The 20,213-nt window shown below is 43.3% G+C and overlaps 1 protein-coding gene across 1 annotated transcript in view; it reads left to right on the top strand.

Moving 5' to 3' along the window:
• The window catches only part of ANKDD1B (ankyrin repeat and death domain containing 1B), a 46,432-nt gene that overhangs the window by 9,074 nt on the left and 17,145 nt on the right, over positions 1-20,213 (top strand). The window contains 8 exon segments of the mRNA XM_082453991.1: positions 334-436; positions 535-639; positions 7,835-7,933; positions 8,669-8,687; positions 8,690-8,766; positions 13,210-13,306; positions 13,309-13,312; positions 19,160-19,265. Coding sequence (XP_082310117.1) covers positions 334-436; positions 535-639; positions 7,835-7,933; positions 8,669-8,687; positions 8,690-8,766; positions 13,210-13,306; positions 13,309-13,312; positions 19,160-19,265 — 610 coding nt within the window.

The raw sequence follows: 20,213 nt of genomic DNA, 5'->3' as shown, positions 1-20,213 counted from the left end.
TTTATCATCTTGTTCCTTTTATAACTTTTGAATTAAAACACTATACATTATAGTCTAGATTTTCTTCTAATATATTTATTGTTTGTGTGCTTTTTTTGTATGTATGATATGATATAGGATTTAATTTTATCTTTTTCCAGATGAAGAACTACTTGTGCCTATACCACTTATTAAATATATTCATTGTCCCCATAGAATTAAAACATCACCTTTGCTGTATATTAAACTGTCACTTCTTAATTTTCAACAGTTAGGTATTAACCTAGCTTTTGTTGGCTGAGACAGTGTGGTGGCTCACCCAAGTGACAGATTCCTTTCTTCTCTTTTCTGGAGGAAGCATGGCTTGACAGTAATTCACCTTGCATCCTGGTCTGGAAGCCTCGAGATTACGCTCATGCTGGTTAGAGCTGGAGCAGACCAGAGAACCAAGAATCAGGTAGGTATGTGGATCACACCTGGACAGAAGCCCTCTCCTCACAGTGCAGGAGGAGAAGATTGCAGTGTAATTGTCTCCCCTACCCTGGCTCTCTTTAGGATGGAATGAATGCCCTCCACTTTGGGGCTCAGAACAACAACGTGTGCATTGTGGAGTACCTCATTCAAGATCTGCACCTGAGGGACTTGGACCAGCCTGATGAGGTGTGTTTGCTTTTGGGGGGACGGGTCTCAAATACACCCCCACTAAATTCTGCTTTCTTCCTGCCCTTGCAGAAGCTGCCAAAGCAGCCAGCACAGACAGACCTGACGCTGTAGCTGGATCCTCTCTCTGCCTGGCAGACCACAGAGCAGAAGGAAATTGTTGGTGCTGGTGGTGGCCCTAGCACCTGCATGTGGGGAGGGCAGGAGGTATTGAGGAAGCTGCCTCTACTCCCTCATCCTGGCCAGGGGTGGACAGTATCCACCCTGTTTGGGTGCCTGCATTTTACTCGATTATGCCTGGCCTTTTGGGAATGTATTTGGCCCAAGGCTGTGCTGTAATGAGCCATGGAATATAGTGCAATTTTACCATATCCATCTATATTTTTTTCCTTTCATAAGAAGTGATATAGTAACAGCTACCACTTATGGAGTATTCGTTAGTGTGCTTGGCCCAGAGGAATGCTGTGTCCACACATTATTTCAGCAAGAGGTCTAGGGCCTGACACGTACGGATGCTTAACAAATCATTGCTGGATGAACGAATTATACTGTTAATCCCCACAGTAATCCTATAAAGAAAAAATATTTTACTTATTTTCAAAGGAAGTCTTATTTTTACTGATATTTGAGGAAGTTGAGGCCCAGAGAGGCTAGGTACCTGGTCTGAGGCCTCCAAACTGAGAAGTGACAGAGCCAGGGTTTGAATTCCGGTCTGGTTGACTCTAGTCACCGTGCTGCCTTCTCAGAGGACAGTGGGCATTGCCCATGTGCTAAGGACTCTCTTTTCCCTGGAATGTCTCCTTCTAGGCTTTTTTCGTAGGATAATATCCTCTGTGGGATTGGCATTTGGATTTTGAATGGAACCTCCTTTCCACTGTGCCTCTAGAACTTTACTCTCCATTAAAGTCTCTCTAGAAGTTAATCAGTAATATTCGCTTTGTTTCACCTCTTTTAAAAAACCTTCACGTTTTTTTCTGACCTCAATCTTAAAAATAATAACAACAAAAGCCATTTCTTCAAGTGAAGTCTATAAATTTATTTTACTTCTTCTGAATATGACTGAGCAACTATACCTTTACAGCTTGGAGGCAGCCAAACTTGGGCTGAGGCCTGGGCATATATTAACTATGTGGCTTTAGCAAGTTCTCCAACTGCTGAAATCCTCAGTATCTCCCTCTGTGCAATGGGAATAATAAAACCTACTTCATGGTAGCACCAAGGCATGATGGGGTGGGGGGTGGATGTCTTGACCTCCATGTCATTTTTTATCAGCAATACCTCCATTCTTTGATAGAAATGATTTTGATGCTTCCTCATTCTTATATACAAATACCTATGCCAGTGAGCAAAATGGCAAGCCATTCTACCACCCCTTTCCATTCAGACACCACCCCTAAGCCATTCCTATGTAGTAATATATCAGAGTAGCCACTGTTGGAATGCTTAAATGAGTTAATGACTATAAAGCACTTAGCGGAGAACCTGGTACTTGGTAAGTGCTCACTAAATGTTAGTTATTATAACAATTATTATAGGGTAAAATGCTATCTAATTTCCTCAAACTGATAACCATAATCAAACAGCATTTAATGTCAGGATGAGGAAGTCAGACATTCCAGCTTGATCCAGGCTTACTAGGAGTGTGGCCTATGAGCGAATTCCATTCAATTCAGTTCAGCAGATATATGTTCAGGACCTGATTTTTTGTTTGTTTGTTTGTTTTAATAAAAGGTATTTTTAACTGAAGTACAGTTGATTTACAATGTTGTGTTTGCTTTCTGCTGTAAAGCAAAGTGATTGAGTTATACATATATATACATTCTTTTTACTTTCTTTTTATTTTTTATTTTTTTATTGAAGTATAGTTGATTTACGTGTTGATTTCTGCTGTACAGCCAAGTGGTTCAGTTATATATATTACATTCATATAATATATGTATTCTTTTTTATATTCTTTTATCTCAGGATATTGAATATACTTCCCTGTGCTATACAGTAGGACCTTTTTGTTTATCAGGACCTGTTTTGTGTGAGAACAGGACTGTCTTCCTTTTCATCGGGCTCTGGATGCTTTCACGGGAGACGGCTGTGTGTGGGGAGGGTCAGGCAAGCTGAAGGGGCTCAAAGACCAAAGCAGTTTGTGGGGAACCTTCCCCACTTCTGGAGCTTCTGCTGACCATTATCTCTTCGGCAGGCTCTGGGCTGGTCCTGTTCCACTCCTCTTCCTCCAACCCTGACTATTTGTTGGGGAAAAGGCTGAAGAGCCCTGGTAGCGGACTGTGCAGAGCCAGATAGATGTGAAGCTAAGAGGACCTAAAATTAAGATGGGTGGAGAGACAGATGAGGAAGGAGCAAATAATGAGTCCACTGGGTCATCTAGGGAGAGAAGAATCTCTGAGTCCAATTTTAGTCCTAAAGAAGCCTGGATTAATCAATAAAAAGACAAAGTCTGTCCTTTTTCTGAGATCTGTGAGTGAGGTCAAGGATACTGGCAAAAGCCAGTAGGAACTGGGATCAGGAGCTCAGGGTCAATTAATTCAGCGTTGGGTTTTCCATCTGTATTTGCTTAAAGATACTGTGGAGCTCATGAAATGCACTGTATAGAAAAGACTGCTCCGCCTTCACAGCGGGCCTTCTTCCCTAGTTTCTTATCCACAGAAAGTGATGGAGAGCCTTTATACCTGCCCAGTGTTAGTAATCCTTCTCATTAGCCTAGAGGGAACTCCAAAAGCTAACAAGGAAAGCCTTGCAGGGAGGAGGTCTTTATTAACAAAATGGATTTAACTAGGCCTGGAAGAGATTGGGTGAGATGGGAGAGATGGAGGACCCTGGAGTATACTGAAGTTTCTCCCAACTCCATAGCTCTAGAAATCATGTGGCCTCTCCAGGGGAGAGAGATTAGAGCAGCCAGGAGAAGTCATAGGTAAAGCAGTCTAGATATTTAGAATCTACATGTAAACTCCCACCTAGTAATCAAAAATAAATACTCAGACTAAAATGTTTGGAGAGGGAGGGACACAGAAGGGAATGGCCTCAGAGGCCACTCATGTATCTGTTGAATGTTTATAAAGTTTGGTGGTACGACGTTAGGTTGGTTTCAGCTGCATATATCGGGGAACTTCCACTGGTTTAAAGGAATCTATATACGAAGTCTCTAGAGGTCCAAATGCAAAGAAGCATCCTTTTTTGGAGGACTGGGGATAATACTCATGAAGGGATTTGAGAAGACAGTTTCCTATGTGGGCCTGAGGCCCACATCTAACAGCCTTGGATTTCATCAAACCTGTTGACTCCCATCTGGGGAGAACTGACCCAGCAGCTCCCCTTCACACCAGTTCCATGCCTTCATATTCAACACACTACTCTTTCGGTACTTTTTACTCATGGCAGTGTTCTTGTTCTCTCTCAAATCTCTGGTTATTCAGGGCCCTGCTGGTTTTCCCCTTCAACTAGGGTTCTGCTGTGGATTCCTGATCGCAGGGTGAAGGGAAATGTCTTGGGTGTGTAGACATGCCCAGGAGGCACTGGGGGGCTTCATGCTGGATTCCACCGGCCTCCTCTCCTCGGAGGCTCTCCAGGGCACCCCCTCTGGGATCCCTGTGGGAAGGGATGGCCAGGTTGGACTTAAGGTGCACATTTAATGGCTGTTTGTGAAACATTTACTGAACTTGATAACTTGTCAAATAACCCTGGCAGTAAACTTAAAAACGAAAAATAGTTTCTAATGAATAATTGCAACTCCTCAGACTTATTCATGTGCAAACAATTTAAATGCATTGAATTAAGACATATTAGGTTAAATGCACATTGAGTTAATAAAGGAAAAAGGAACAGGAATTCTATATCCTCCTTATTTTTGTTAATTAAGAAAGGGATTCAGGATCCCTTCCTGAGCTGGGAAGTTGTTGTGGTTTGTGTAGGGCCTGAAGCCTGAGGCCCTGACACCAGGCTCCACGGTCCTCCAGGCTGGAAAATCTCCCTGCCTTCCAAGTGAGGGCAGTCTCAGTCCTCCGAGACTGCACTGGATAGAGGCCCACTTGAGCGTAATTTAAAAGGGTTGGGTGGTTAAAAAATGAAATAAGACATAAGAAACTATATATATTTTTTAAAACCCACATTTTTGAAATTCTTATTGTTATTTTGCCGAATAACTTGTACTAGAGATGGGAGAAAAGATTTGTATCTCATTTTACTGTCACCTCATCTTTCTTCATGCTACCTTTTGATATGTTTATAAGATAGAGACTACTTTAAATGTTCTTATTTTGTGTAATTTGGTGTTCACTTTTTTTCTTGATGATAACATTTTTTAAAGGGCCTACAAAGTTTAAAGTAATAGCTGTTTTCTTGACGAGGAAAAATATTTCATCTTTGATAACCTCCCATTTCTCACCAGACTAGGCTTTCTTTGTGGGTGGGTCCTTCGTCACTCTGTTTAGACGTGCAGACATGCAAGACTTTGTAGCAACCAAGGATAAAAGAACAAGGCCATTTTAAAGTTGAACAGACTCCTGATACTTCCGGTAGTGTGCGTCCCCAGACGGCTAAATATGTATTAGTTAGAATTCTTTCTGTTATGAGTGACAAAAATCCAGTTTAATCTAGAATAAACATTAAAGGTAGTTTATTAACTCCTAACTAAAGAGTTTGAGGGTGTATCTGGCTGGCTTCAGGCATGGCTGGATCCAGCTCTCTTTTTTCCTCCCAACTCTTGGCTGTCTCTGTTGGCATTATTGATAGGTTTACTCTCCACGTGGTGGGAAAGATGGCTACTAGCAACCTCAAGTTTTATATATGAAAGCCCACAGGTGACTCTGATTGGCCTGTGGCTTGGCACGTGACCATCTTGAACCAGACACTCTGACCAAGGGGTAGATGGTGGAGGAGGCAGGAGCTGTAATGAACAGCTCCACAAAAATGGGGCACAGGGGCTGTTCTCCAGTGGAAAGATGGGGACAGGAAACAGGTCACCAGTGCTCTTTCCTGCTGTTCCAGGGCATTAGCAACCTTTAAAGGTTGTCTCCCCCCATTTCTTGTCACCTGCTCCCCAGCCACAAACACACACTCACACTGAGTTATGTACTCCCACAAATCGCCAGCTCAGGTCCTGCATTTCATTATGATCACTCGTATGTGTGTTCATTCGTCTTCCCTAACAGACTCTGAGCTTCTTAATGTCGGGGTGCCATATTTTTTATCTTGGCCACTCTCACTTAGCACAGTATCTGACATATACATAGGTGCTTAATAATTGTTGAATAAACAAGTGACTGATTTATAAGGATGTGTGACTAAATGTTTTCATCTAGTATATCAGTGTTTCTCATCCTCCTTTTTGTGATTTGTTTATATGGACCTTTATCTGTTGTCAGTATTCGAAGATATTTGTATAAACCAGACACAGTAATTTTGGCTTTGTCATTTCCCAAGAGCTGTTCATGGCTCAAGACTAGATCTTTATCTTCAATTAGGGGTCTAATCTCACAAGCAGCAAACGGAGGCCCCCAGCAGTTTCTGTCTCTTCCCTTTGCCCTTCCTTAGTGATGCGATGAGAACCATCGATGATGAGTCAGGATTTCAAACTCTGAAGGGCTGGGGATGTAGGTCTAATTGACCACATATCTGGCTCAAGAATATGAATGAGGTGAATTTTTGGTGCCAGTTTCTTTCTCCGGCCTCCCTACATGCATGAGTGCAGAGCCCCGGAGGCCTGATCTATACACACATTTTTTTTGGCCATTTATATTTTATCACTTTTCCTTCTTTTCTCTTTCAGTTGTCGGAGAATCATGAGCCGCTATCTCAAGTTAACAGTGACCATTATCTTTTTATTATCTTGCATTAGCAGGAGATCAGATAACAAATCTAGATTCAGGAACCTTTTTATAAAGAGTCTTGTATCTTGCTTTTCACATTTCAAACATCTTGCTAAGCTTTTAGTTAATAACATACCAAGCCAATCTGTGAATATTTTCTTTAGTCGAAGAAAATACTTCTGCTGCTATTTTGCCACCCCAACTTCTTTTCCTGCTTTTAAATATCTCAGGTTAGAAAATTGAGTTTTTTATGGGTCTTTCATTGTTCTCGATGACATTTTGGCTGTTGAAAATGCAGTCTCCCTGGGCTTCCCTTGTGGTGCAGTGGTTGGGAGTCTGCCTGCCAATGCAGGGGACACGGGTTCGAGCCCTGGTCTGGGAAGATCCCACATGCCGCAGAGCAGCTGGGCCCGTGAGCCACAACTACTGAGCCTGCGCATCTGGAGCCTGTGCTCTGCAACAAGAGAGGCCACGATAGTGAGAGGCCCACGCACCGCGATGAAGAGTGGCCCCCGCTTGCCGCAACTAGAGAAAGCCCTCGCACAGAAACGAAAACCCAACACAGTCAAATAAATAAATAAATAAATAATTTTAAAAAAAAATGCAGTCTCCCTTTGCAATGTGAGAAGTTGGAGAAATTGCCATAATCAGAAGATTCTGCACTTGAACCTTCCTCCCCAACAAATCACACCTAAACATCCCTCTTAAGCTATATTCTCTGGATAATTCCTAATTTCTCCATCCCATTCCATATAGACCTATTCTCAAGAGTTTTCCCGTTGATTCTTGGTAAACGTTAGAGGTAAATATATGAGCAAGCAAGGAGGGCCTAAAGAGAAGCAGTTGATACATGTCATGTCTGAATGAGTCACGTAAATATTAAACCCTGGACAATTTCTGCTTCAGACATTTTTATCAGTAAGGCAAGGCTTACTGAGCGATATGCAGGTGACTCAGATGGGGTCTGGCACAAAATCAGCTTCTCAATAAATAGTCGAGTGAAAGAACTATTCAATAAATGCAAAAAGTTGGTAAAATTGTTACATTTGAAAGGGAATCTCATTGTCTGGCTGTGAGGTGGCATCTCCCCAGGTGCTTGGGAAGACCGTTTCCAAACAGTACTCCTCTACCCCCATAAAAATGATTCTGTGCTGATGCGGAGTTCCCACAGTTCAGGGCAACAACTCGGAAATGGGTCTGGTTTGAAGTGAGAGGGATTGTTATCACCCTCCCCTGGGAAGGGCCCAGAATGCTATGACCAGAATCACCACCTTGGCCTCCTCGCCATCCCCTCCCCTCAAACTGCTGCCCACTTTGTCGGTTGTCTTGCCTGCTCAGTAAGTGTATAATGAACACTGGAGTTTGTGATTGATTTTCAGAAAGGAAGAAAACCATTTCTTTTGGCGGCAGAGCGGGGCCACATTGAAATGACAGAAAAACTTATCTTCCTTAATCTGCATACTTCAGAAAAGGACAAGGTGAAATGGACTTTTATTTCCTTGCTGAGTACCAGAGAAAGGGGAGTGATACTTGAGGTGTAGATTTGGTGATGGCATTTTGGTGAGCAGTAGACTTGTTCCGTTGTTACTACAGAGGGAATCATCGAATATCCAGGTGAAATTAACCCATTTTTTCAGTGGATCGTCCAGATTGCCGATTTTGCTCCGTAAATGTCTGTGAAATCAATGGACTACGTGGAATTTTCTACTGTCAACTCCAGTTGCTCTTTTCTTCCACTGAGGTCTGCGGGAGACTCAGCCCCACCTGACCAGGGAGGGAAACATGTCTATGTGCATATCTTTGATACTTTCCTTAGGAGAAATTCCTAGATGTGGAATTGTGGGTCAAAGAGTTCTGCACATTTTAAAATCTTTTGATATATATTGCTAAAACTACCTCCCAGAAATCTTTCACCAGTTTCTCAAGGTTATATAGAGTTACTTTTATTGTCCCGCTTTGGCTAGCAAATTAGCAGCAAAGGTAGAACAAGGAACATGGATGGATTTTTCCCTTCTCGTTCAAACAGCTATTTATTTTCTTTTAACATTTTGAAAGTATGAATTTCACTTAAAACTGTGGAAAACATGGCCACTACTCTATCCATAGCTTTAACCAATATGAGCCCCACCCCAGAAGCCCCACTACAGTCCTGACAGTGGGGGGAACGTGTTCCTTGGTGCAGGATGCTCTGCTGTGGTGTGTCTCTGTTGCAGGAGGGGAAGACTGCCCTGCACCCGCAGCAAAGCATGGTCACAGCCCTGCGGTCCAGGTGCTGCTCACCCAGTGGCAAGAAATAAATGAGACCAATGAGGTATGTGGAGGTGCTCATTACAGGTGGGCATGGGGCTCAAAAGTGCAAGGAATGTCTTTCAAGAAAGGAATGGGAGCCAAACAAAGATATTAACTAATGCCATAGGACATAAAATATGATGCAATAAGATTCCTACTTTTTTCTCTAAAGTAACTCATGGCGGTTCATTTGTTAAACCATTCACTTATTCACCAAAAAAAAATTTAGTATGTGATCTATGCTAGGTAGAGTATGTTTTCTTATTCTAGAAGCCTACAGGGCAAGAAGAGCATACAAAAAATAATATGTCAGGCTAAATGCAGTAATAGATGTATATACAGTGTGCTGTGGGAACACAAAGGAAAATTTGTTTCAGAAATATCACAGGCTTCACAGAGGAGGTGGTATGTTATGTGGGTCTGAGCATTTGAATGGACAGTGGTACGAGGAGATTGGAGGAGGGCACAAGGGTAGAGTATTTCAGACAGAGGGAAGAGCCCATCTGTAAAGGAACCAAGGCATGAAAGAGCATGGTGTGTCCTGGAAATGACAAGTTCAGGGTGGCAGAAATTGAGGATGGGTGGGCTGGGAAAGGTGGATGCCAAGTGGGCCAAGGCAGAGAGACCATGAAAGGCTGTGCTCACCAGGAGGAGGGGTGATTCTGACCTATTGGCAGCAGAGACCTTGGAGGGTTTTAAGCAGCAAACAGGGATGGGATCCATCCTGGGTGTAGGCGGGTGACTGTCACCATGGTTTGAAGGGGGCATTGGTGCCTGGAGAGGCAGGAGGTGGGGAGTCCCAGTCAGGTGACTGCAGAAGTGCTAAAGCAAGAGCTACAGAAAGCCTCTCACCGAGGCTGTCACTGGCAGCAAGCAGGACGAGGTGGTAGGAAGAGACAGAGGCCACAGGATTTGTGACCAGGAGATACGGAGAGGGCAGACTTTCTAGCCCCTAGCTCTCTGGCTTGGTCTCCCAGGAGGGTGGGTTGCCCATCCCTGAGCTGTGGGGTACAGGGGAGGAGGGGGTGATGCATGATGAGTAGTAAGGGTTTGGGGGGGTTCACTCTGAGGCACTGGAGTGGGGAGGCGGTATATTCAGGTGGAGGGCGGCAGGGAGTTAGAAACCGGGCCTGGGGTTGTTGTAAACCCCTTGTGAGTCATCTGCTCTGGGTGGTCACTTTTTAACCTCTGGCTCAATGCCTTTGAGGCTGGCTGTTTGGAGACCCACGTGAGTGGAGTCCTCGTGGACTTCATAGTTTAATATTCTGACGAATTCTAACTTGGCACCTCTCCTGAGAGCTGCTTTAAGAAGTAATATAATCATTTACTTTAAGACACCATTGATTGTAAGGCACATCATTATTTCATGTAACACTAAGAAAAAATAATGCTGCCAATTAAACTGTGACGCAAAAAACTCTCTTGTCATTTAGAATATTTTATATTATTGAGTTTTTAGACTTTTATCTTAGATTTTTTTAATCATATACATACAAAGGACCACATAAGCAAGGGAGCTTGGTTAAGTATTCCTATACTTCACACATTGAGTCGAATTCTTCTAAATCACTTTCTCACTCAGAGTCTTGATGTCCTTGCTTTTCCAGACAAAATATTGTCTTTTGTGCCTTCAAGGATGCTTGTGATGCAGTGTTTCTTCAAAAGGTGCCCTGCTATAGATTCTGAGATTTTCTTCTAAGCCACTGATACCCATTCTGATTTAATGCAAATCACAAGCCATGACAGCGATATCAGGTCTGCTGCCCGGTTGACTGAGAGTGTGAGGTGCATCCTGATCTCAGGTATGTTAACATGAGAAACAGGATGTGACTTATAGAGTTGGTGGCGTATGGTCATAAAAATAGCAACTGTGGGCAACAAAATGCAAACTGAAGGCTGTGAAAGTGGACATGTGTGATGCCTGGGAAAAGTCAGTATTCCCCTTGGACCAGAGAAGCATAATCAGCCTGGTCACATGCATCCCTGGACTGGGGTTAAACGCAGGGCTCTGACTGCCTGGGTCTGATCCTGGCTCCATCACTCCAGCTAGATGATTTTGGGCACGTTACTTGGCCCCTCTCAGCCTTAGCTTCCTCATCTATCAAATAGCCTCATAAGGCCTTCGTGAGGTTTCAGATGAGAGGCTGTGTCACACACTTAGTTCAGGGAATGGTGCCTGGCACACGGTGAGTGTGCAACAAGTGGTATCCGGTGTCATCACCGGTGATACCTGGGCGCAGTAAGTGGGATCTTGGTTATCATCGCTATCAGTGGTACATATTGTTATTATCCTCCTTTTTCTCTCTTCCAGTTCCTAGGAGAATGTAAGCCAGGCTTTCAGCTGAGGATCATGGACAAAAGTAGAGCCTTGATTTGTTTATTTTTATGTGTGTGACCATCTGACGTAGTGATGATCCGGTTGAACTGGTTTAACTTAAAGAAGATCTAGGAATTTGGTCTTCTTGAATAAGAGTTACGAATGTGAGAAACTCAAATAGAACATGATTCACCTAGGATAAATCTTAGCCATGATTGGCCTTCACAAATCAGTATAGAGATCCAGTCCTATAGTCATAGGATTTAATTTAAAGTCTTAGTTGTGCTTGCCCTGTTTTGCTTTAATACTTTACCACTGGAATGTGTGCACTTGGATTTCATCTACCTTTTAGCTATTTTCGCGTTGGGGCACATTGAGGAAAAGTCATAAAGTCCAACAAACTGTAATTGTAGATTGTGATAGGTTTTATTTGCACAAAGTAAAGTATCTAGTGATAATATTAGCCTTTTGGATGAAGCCCATAATGTACATACAGTCTTGGGCTGCCTCTGTTTCCTGACGTAGGCTGTTGCCTGACCAGTTGGAGTGACTCATGGGACTAGGCTCTAGAGCAGTGGTCTCCAAACATTCTGGGTAGCAAACTCATACCAGTAAAGCAAGTTTGAGCATGCACCTAATCACATGTACATTTATAATTAAATTAATATATTATAAAACATATGCCAGAAATATAAATTTTAAAGATTGAGATAAAAATAAACATAAATAGCAATTTTCATATTTTTCTCTACACTGAAAGGATTATCTTGTAAATATCTGATGTATTTTCCTTCCAGTTTTCTTTGTGTTCCTATGCATGTATATTTTTAGTGCCTGCCCAAAATTCATTTAACTGTTCTTTAGCTCTTGGACATTTAGGTTTTGTTCAGTTTTTCTTTACTATTAAAGTAATGCTGTCATGAACCTCTTTGTATACAAACTTTAGTCTGTATTCCTCATTATTTCCTTTGGATATATTCTTAGAGGTAGGATAGCTGGGTCAAAGATATAAATGCTTATTAGGCTCTTGATATGTTAAAGACATGAATTCTTTCCTTCACAATTTTTGCAAATATTTTTCCACTGGGGTTTGCCTTTTGGCATCTCTTTTCCTGGAAAAGGAGAAGGCAGATTATGAAAAGAAATTCCTCTCTAACAGATGGCTGTCCCAGGCTCTCAGGGGAAGCTGCTGGGATACAGTTTTTCCATCTCGATGGGATAGGAACATTGGTTCCATGCTCTTTTGTCCCTGTTAACATGATTGTTTGTACCTAATTAGCTACAAGTAAAATTGTCTGAACTTATCCCAGCTGTTAGGCAGAATAATGTCCAAGGTGGAGAATGGTTAGGACATGGGGAAGGAATTCTGCATTTCTTCCCAATATTTTTAGGAAAGAATCTGCGTGAGGAGGGGGAAATATCCAAGTAGCTATTGTGTGAGACCGGTTCCTTCTTTTCTATGTTGTGGCCTAAACTAAACTCACTTTGTCCTACTAGTGTTTATCATAATGAGTTTCAGGAACCTTAATTACTAAGGTAAGGTATTACATTTTTTTAAATGACATGCAATATTTTAAATCAGTTTTAAAGGTTAAAACTGTACTTGGTACAAATGTGCTTCTACTTTTGTATTTCATACTGCATTTTAGTTCCTCATTTCCATGATTATCTTTCTTAACAAGCTGTTACCTTCTTGTAGACAGGGCCTGGATTCTAGTTGTCTTCCCAATCCCAATGCCTACTACTGTCTGACAAACAGCAGGTGTCTAATAACTGTTTGTTAGATTAATAAAGATTGAGAGTACGAATGATGGAGGGAAGGTGAGAAAGGAGGCAGCATAACAGAGTAGTTAAGAATGCAGGCTTTGGAGCCAAAGAGCTAGACTTGCATCCTAGCTTTGCCACTTTTCAACTGAGGCTTAGTTTCCTTATGTGTAAAGTGGGGATAATAACCCTGACCTCAGAGTCGTTGTGCAGTTAAACTGCACCAAAGCATATAGTCTTGGCAGTATAAGTTGGCACATAGATGCTCAATAAATGCTATCTGTTAAGAGTAATGCACAAGAGATAGAGAAAGCATGCTGTTTCTCAAGTAATCTCATTCCATGCCAAGGGGCAATTAATTTTAACTTTTTTTCCTTTTGTTAGAATGGCGAAACACCATTCTTCTTAGCTGTTGAAAGAGGTCATGAAGAATGCAGCAAAGTGCTACTGGCAGCAGGAAGTGATATCAACATTCCAAATAAAGTATGTGCTCCATGTCTATTTACTCACACAGGGAGGGGGACTCAGAATGTTCTTTGGGTAATCTGGTCCTGCACTGACCCATTCACTGGGCTTTTGTAGAATTAATACAGTTGTCCCTCGTATCCGCGGGGTACTGGTTCTAAGACCTGCCTAGGGGTACCAAAATCTACGGATGCTCCAATTCCTTATGTAAAATGGTATAATACAGTCCTTATCCGTGGTTATCCATCCAACTGTGGGGGGCAGGGGGATTTGGAGGGCCGATTGTATTAATAATTTGCTTACTTTGGGGTAAGAATTAATGACTTACCTCTGACATTCCCCTATTAACGTTTCCTCGAAAACAATACCATTCTTCCTATTTATTTGGGGAATAATTTATTTGGAGAATAATTGAAAATAGGGCAAAAGTAGCAGATAGTTGTTGCTTCTCAAACAGACACTTTTATTCTACTTTGTTTTCTTCCTAGAAACAAGTAGTACCTGGCTTATACACAGTAGATGCTGAAAAAGAAAATTGTGTAAAAAGCCAAGAGGTCATTCTAGAGCCTGAAGAAGACAGGATGATGCCTTCTTCTAAATACAAAATACTACGGTTCTGAGATCCTTTGACACTGATCTTCATTTGTTTTTAAAATTTTTTAATTTTTAATTTTTTTTGGCCGCACTGAGCAGCTTGTGGGATCTTAGCTCCCTGACCAGGGATGGAACCGAGGCCCATGGCAGTGAAAGCACCGAGTCCTAACCACTGGACTGCCAGGGAAGTCCCTCACTGTATAAAACTATATATACATAAACAAGATTGCAAGAGAGAGTGGAATATGTAGGGTGAGGTGATTCCCACTGACGTTGCAAGGTTTTTAATGCAATAAATGAGCCCAAAGTTAAGAATTCACAGGACCCAGGAAACATTCAGAATATGGAGAGCAGTGCTGTTTTTCTGTCATGCCCAGGTGCCCCTCTGCCCCCGGACTGCAGCCTCCCTGGAAAGGCCTCCCTTATTAGCAAGATCCTCCTGGGATCACTCTTTTGGCTCACCCAGTTGCTCTGTGCCTCCCTCCCTTCTGTACTTAATTATTTGGCCCTCTGAAGGTTTTGCTTTGTAATGGCTTTCACATGCTCGCATTCTCCCCACCCTGCCAGGACTGTAGGCTCCACGTTGTCCATATCCTTATGGCCTTGGCCTCATCCAGACAGCCTGGAAATTGTCCTAAGTCAATTTTACATCTTTTACATTATCTTGGGTTTTCCCCAGAGTTCATTAGCACACTTCCTGGATCAAGAGCCTCAGCCCCCCACTGCTGTCCACACCTGTCTCCGCCCAATCCAGTAAAGGCCCCGGGGGAAACAAGCAGCAAGAAGCAGGAAGCCAGAAGCAAGGATACACACCAGGGTTGTGTGAGACTCATTTTGCTTTCACATCTGTGGGTGATTACTGTGTTTGATCTTGGAAATGCTTCACCCGCTGACATTAGTTAGTCTTGTTCTCCAGGAGCTTGCTTTGCACCCACCCAGCTAAGGGGAGGGGGTAAAGGTGGAGTCATTTCTGAGGAGGTTAGTGGGGAGAGATTGTGGCTTTAGCTGCCTATGGAGACCGCCTCCATTTGGGCTGGGTGGAGAGGCTGCCTAGCTACCCTGGGTCCAGTGAAGACTTTCTGTAGACCCTAAGAATTCCATATTTCTGGAGGCCCTATCCTCACATCTTATCAAATAACTTTAAATGCCCCCGCATTCCACATTAAATACCTCTTTTCTTTTGCTGTAAATTATTTTTTAAAGGCTTTTTTATTTGTGCATTTACAATCATTTGGATACGATAAACTACCTTAATTTATGATTGACTCTGATTTCTTAGAACTCTGTGCAGACCTGAGAATTTGAGGGAGGTGAAAAAATTTAACCTACAAATTGTTTACAGTGTAATGAATACTTTATGAAGATTACATTTAGCAATCAATGAAGTATGAACATGTCGATTAAATATTCACTTCAGTTTTGTGCTTTTCTTTTGGTATCTTGGAACCAACTTTTTTTTTTTAAATAAAGAATGGCATGACTTTTTTTAAAAAATTATTTTATTTTATTTATTTATTTTTGGCCACGTTGGGTCTTCGTTGCTGCGCGCGGGCTTTCTCTAGTTGCCGCTGGCCGGGGCTGCTCTTCGTTGTGGTGCGCGGGCTTCTCATTGCGGTGGCTTCTCTTGTTGCGGAGCACGGGCTCTAGGCGCGTGGGCTTCAGTAGTTGTGGTGCACGGGCTCAGTAGTTGTGGCTCGCGGGCTCTTGAGCGCAGCAGGCTCAGTAGTAGTGGCGCACGGGCTTAGTTGCTCCCTGGCATGTGGGATCTTCCCAGACCAGGGCTCGAACCCGTGTCCCCTGCATTGGCAGGCGGATTCTTACCCACTGAGCCAGCAGGGAAGCCCAACCTTTTTTTTTAAGATTTCAAATATTTCTTAAGCTCTTAAAAAGTCTGTAGGCCCTACACACTGTGCCTGTTGTGCCTCATGGATGAAATGCCACAGACTCCTACAGCTCTTCCCACTATAGGGTTCCTGGCTTTGGGCTCTTCACAAGCCTGTTTCTGTGTCAGATCTTTCCATTAGGGGGACACTTCCTACCATTCTGATCTCAGTCTAGACGTCACCCTATCCAAGAAGCTTTTCTTGATCAGTCACTGGAAAGTAACCATCCAGTCATGCTATTTTACTTCTCATTGTATCATTCTCATTGTCACTAACTGATGTTATTTTTCTAATAATGTCTAGAATCTAATAAATGGGTTCTAAATCTACTGATCTACTGATCTACCAATCAACTGATTGTCCACCCCTACAGAATGTAACGTCAGAGATCTTGTCGGTTTAGTCATAGCCCCCACGGTCTAACATGGGGGCTGACACGTAATAAGTGCTCAATAATTTTTTGTGGAATGAATAAGATAATACTTGTGATTCTTGTACACATTTACTAGCTCATTTATTTTCCAAGTGTTGCTTTGGTTTGAGAGAAAGAGGTAGGATGGTGTGGTAGGCAGAATAACGGCCCCCAAAGATGTCCACATCATGACCCTTGGAACCTGTGAGTATGTGAGGTTACATGACAAAGGGGAATTAAGGTTGCTTTGCAGATGGAATTAAGGTTGCTCATCATCTGACCTTACAATGAGATTATCCAGGTGAGCCTAATGTAATCACCAGGGTCCTTTAAAAAGGAAGGAGGAGGCCGGCAGGGAGGTCAGAGGGATGCAACGTGAGAAGGACTCAGCATACCACTGCTGACTTTGAAGGTGGAGGAAGGGGGCTGCAAGCCAGGGAATGTGCGTGGTTTCTACAAACTGAAAAAGGTAAAGAAATGGATTCTCCTGAAAGCTTCCAGAAAGGCCTTTATTTTCACCCAGTGAGACTCATTTCAGACTTCTGACCTCCAGAGCTGTAAGATAATACATTTGTATTGTTTAAGGCACTAAGTTTGTGGTAATGTGTTATTAGCAGCAATAGAAAACTAATAATATAGGTGGTTATGTCATTTTTACAGAGGAAGACATAGAGGCCCATCCTTGAGAGGCCATTTATGCAAGGTCATATAGGCATTAAGTATCAGCTCAAGCTAGACTCCAGTTGGTCAGAGCGTGTATCATTCCTGTGAGTATTTATACCACTTATCTATTACTTCATAACAAACCAACCCAAAGCACAGTGGCTTAGAACAATGCACTGTTATCTTTCCTGGCTCTGAGGGTTGACTGAGCTCAGCTGGGAGATTCTTACATTGGGCCGGGTATGTGGTTGCAGTCAGTTTCGGCCAGGACTTCAGTCGTTTGCAGACTTACCTGAGGTGGATGTCCACAGTGGCTCACTCACATGCCTGGCAGTTGAGGTCGGCTATCAGCTGGGGCTCTTGACAAGAGCACCAACGTGTGGCGTCTGCATTGCCTTCTCATAGCATGGCAGCTGGCTTCCATGATGTAGGGAGCAGAAGCTGCCAGGCCAGTTAAGGGTCACACTTGGAACTAGCACACTGTCACTTCTGCCATATTCTATTGGCCAAAGCAGTGACAGGGTCTACCCAGATTCAAGGGGGTGAAGAAATAAACCCCACTCCTTGGTGGGGAGTGGCAGGGTCACATTGCAGAAGAGCAGATTGGATGGGACATACTTATGCAGCCATTTTAGGAAAACATACTAACCTACAGCCTCCTTATTCTGAGGACCTGAAAATACTTTGCAGCAATCCTGGAATTATAGGACACCCCCTCCCTGGGATACCAAAATCCGAGGATGCTCAAGTCCCTTAAATAAAATGCATAGTATTGGCGTGTAAGCTATGCACAGCCTCCCATGTACTTTATTTAAAAAAATTTTTTACTTATTGTTTTTGACTTCGTTGCTGTGCACGGGCTTTCTCTAGTTGCGGCGAGCGGGGGCTACTCTTCATTGTGGTGTGCAGGCTTCTCATTGCGGTGGCTTCTCTTGCTGTGGAGCATGGGCTCTAGGTATGCGGGCTTCAGTAGTTGTGGCTCACGGGCTCAGTAGTTGTGACTTGCAGGCTCTAGAGCTCAGGTTCAGTAGTTGTGGTGCACGGGCTTAGTTGTTCCGCGGCATGTGGGATCTCCCCGGACCAGGGCTCGAACCCGTGTCCCCTGCACTGGCAGGCGGATTCTTAACCACTGCGCTACCAGGGAAGTCCCCTCCCATGTACTTTACATATCTCTAGGTTACTTATAATAACTAATACAATGTAAATTCTATGTAAATAATTATAAATATAATGTAAATGTTATGTAAATAGTTGCCAGCACATGAGCAAATTCAAGTTTTGCTTTTTGGAACTTTCTGGAATTTTTTTTTTTTAATAAATTTATTTATTTATTTATTTTTGGCTGCATTGGGTCTTCCTTGCTGTGCGCGGGCTTCCTCTAGTTGCGGTGAACGGGGGCTGCTCTTCATTGCAGTGTGCGGGCTTCTCATTGCGGTGGCTTCTCTTGTTGCGGAACACAGGCTCTAGGCGCACGGGCTTCAGTAGTTGTGGCACACGGGCTCAGTAGTTGTGGCGCACGGGCTTAGTTGCTCCGCGGCATGTGGGATCTTCCCGGACCAGGGCTCAAACCCGTGTCCCCTGCATTGGCAGGCGGATTCTTAACCACTGTGCCACCAGGGAAGTCCTTTTTGAATATTTCTGATGCATGGTTGGTTGAATTTGCAGATGCAGAACCCGTGAATTCGGGGGACCAACTGTAATCAGTCAATAACTATTCACTGACCTTGTCTTATTGCAAGGCCTTTTGGAGGAGGGCAGGATAATCAAGAGCAGGCCCTGACCTAAGTAGTTTGCCCTCTAGCCTGGGCACTAAGTGAAGGAGAGACGCTAAAGAAGTTGAGTGAAATGGCTGCGAGGGAACCTGCACATAGGCAGCAATCATGCTGAGTTCTGAGGTGGTACCTGCAAAGGAGAGAGTTGCTAGTAAGTGGTCAGGGCGGGAGAGGGTGGATGCACTTCTGGGGCCGATACCAAGTTCAGCTCTTTTGGCTCAAGGAGGGGGTTTGCAGGGTGTATAGAGCGAAGGCTTGGCCCTAGTCCACTTCGTACTTCCTGGAGAAGGGAAGCGGTTTTAGCTCATATTTGCCTGAGGCATGTGTTGTCTAGGACTCTGTTTCTTTTAAATGGGAGATACCTAGAAGCAACCAAAAGCCCCCCCAGCCCCAAATGATCAGAAACACGTTGAATTTTCTTTTTTAACTAGTCATACTATTTTATTGTATTAATTGATTACCATGGAATGAACACCAGAAAGCATGCTAGATTCTAATGGGAATCCCTCCCTGCCTTCTCTCTCCACCTGTCTCCTGCATCTCAGTATCAGTGCTTTGCAGATAGCAACCCGGAACGGCCACACATCCCTTGTCAGCTTTCTTCTCAGTGAGAACGTTGATCTGCACCAGAAGGTGGAAGTGAGTCTATTATGATAACATGGGCTTTGATCCCAGCTCTGTGAGTGCTGGGAGATGCTCCTTGGAGATGCACGGAGGGCTGGAGGGGGAGACAAGTGATCACAAAGGAGGAATTCTTCCTGGGAGGGCCGACTGACCTCTTTTGGAGACCGAGTCTTAATCTTAAGAAATAACAATCCAAGGGATGAATTTTAGAAAGTCATTGAAGTTCCTGAACAAAATGAAATCTTTGTGTTTTAAATATTTACATTTGCTGCAGTTAAATTTTCTCATGTATCTAGAGATGCCAGTCTTGTATTAAATTTATCATTCTGGGACAATGATGAAACTGCTGTTAATAGGAAGGAGAATGATCAGTTTTCCCTCTTCACTGACCGATCTTCTTTTTCTTTTGAAAGTCAGTCATTTGTATTGATTTAGGTTTTCTGAAGTTCGAATTGGCTTTGGTAGAATTAACAAAGGCCCTCTGTGCTGGAATTAGATGGGGAAACATTCCCCTATTTTTCACTCTACTTTCATTTCTCCTGTGAGAATATTCTTTTCTCTGATATTGCTTAGCCATTACTATTTATTGTATTAACTGGAGATGAGGGATGTGATTTAACCCATGACTGGTAGTTTTTGGAGAATGGCATTAGGGGAATTGGTTCTGACCTTGCCTGGTCCATCCAAGGATGCTTCCTGTTTCTCAGGAGGAATTGGGCCCCAGCAAGGCCAATGGTCCCAGCAGGAAGGGCACTGCTTACGTCCCTGGGACGAGGGATAGGTTCTCTTTTTTCATCCTTAGCGCCTCTAGAGAGAAGGTCCTCCCTGAGCAGAAGAGGTCTGCACAGAAAGCTTTCCCCTCCTGCTGCCCCTCTGCCCCATCTGTCTCCCACTTCCCTTGCTCACCCTTGGACAGTCTGACATAGCATTCCACCTGCCTCTGCTTTCCTTCTCCTCTGTGTGCTGGTGAATCCC

This window comes from Balaenoptera physalus, assembly GCF_965194825.1.
Source record: "Balaenoptera physalus genome assembly, chromosome: 3".
In the NCBI taxonomy this organism is placed as follows: domain Eukaryota; kingdom Metazoa; phylum Chordata; class Mammalia; order Artiodactyla; family Balaenopteridae; genus Balaenoptera; species Balaenoptera physalus.
The sequence above is the reverse complement of the archived record's forward strand: the minus strand, read 5'-3'. Positions and strand labels throughout refer to the sequence as shown.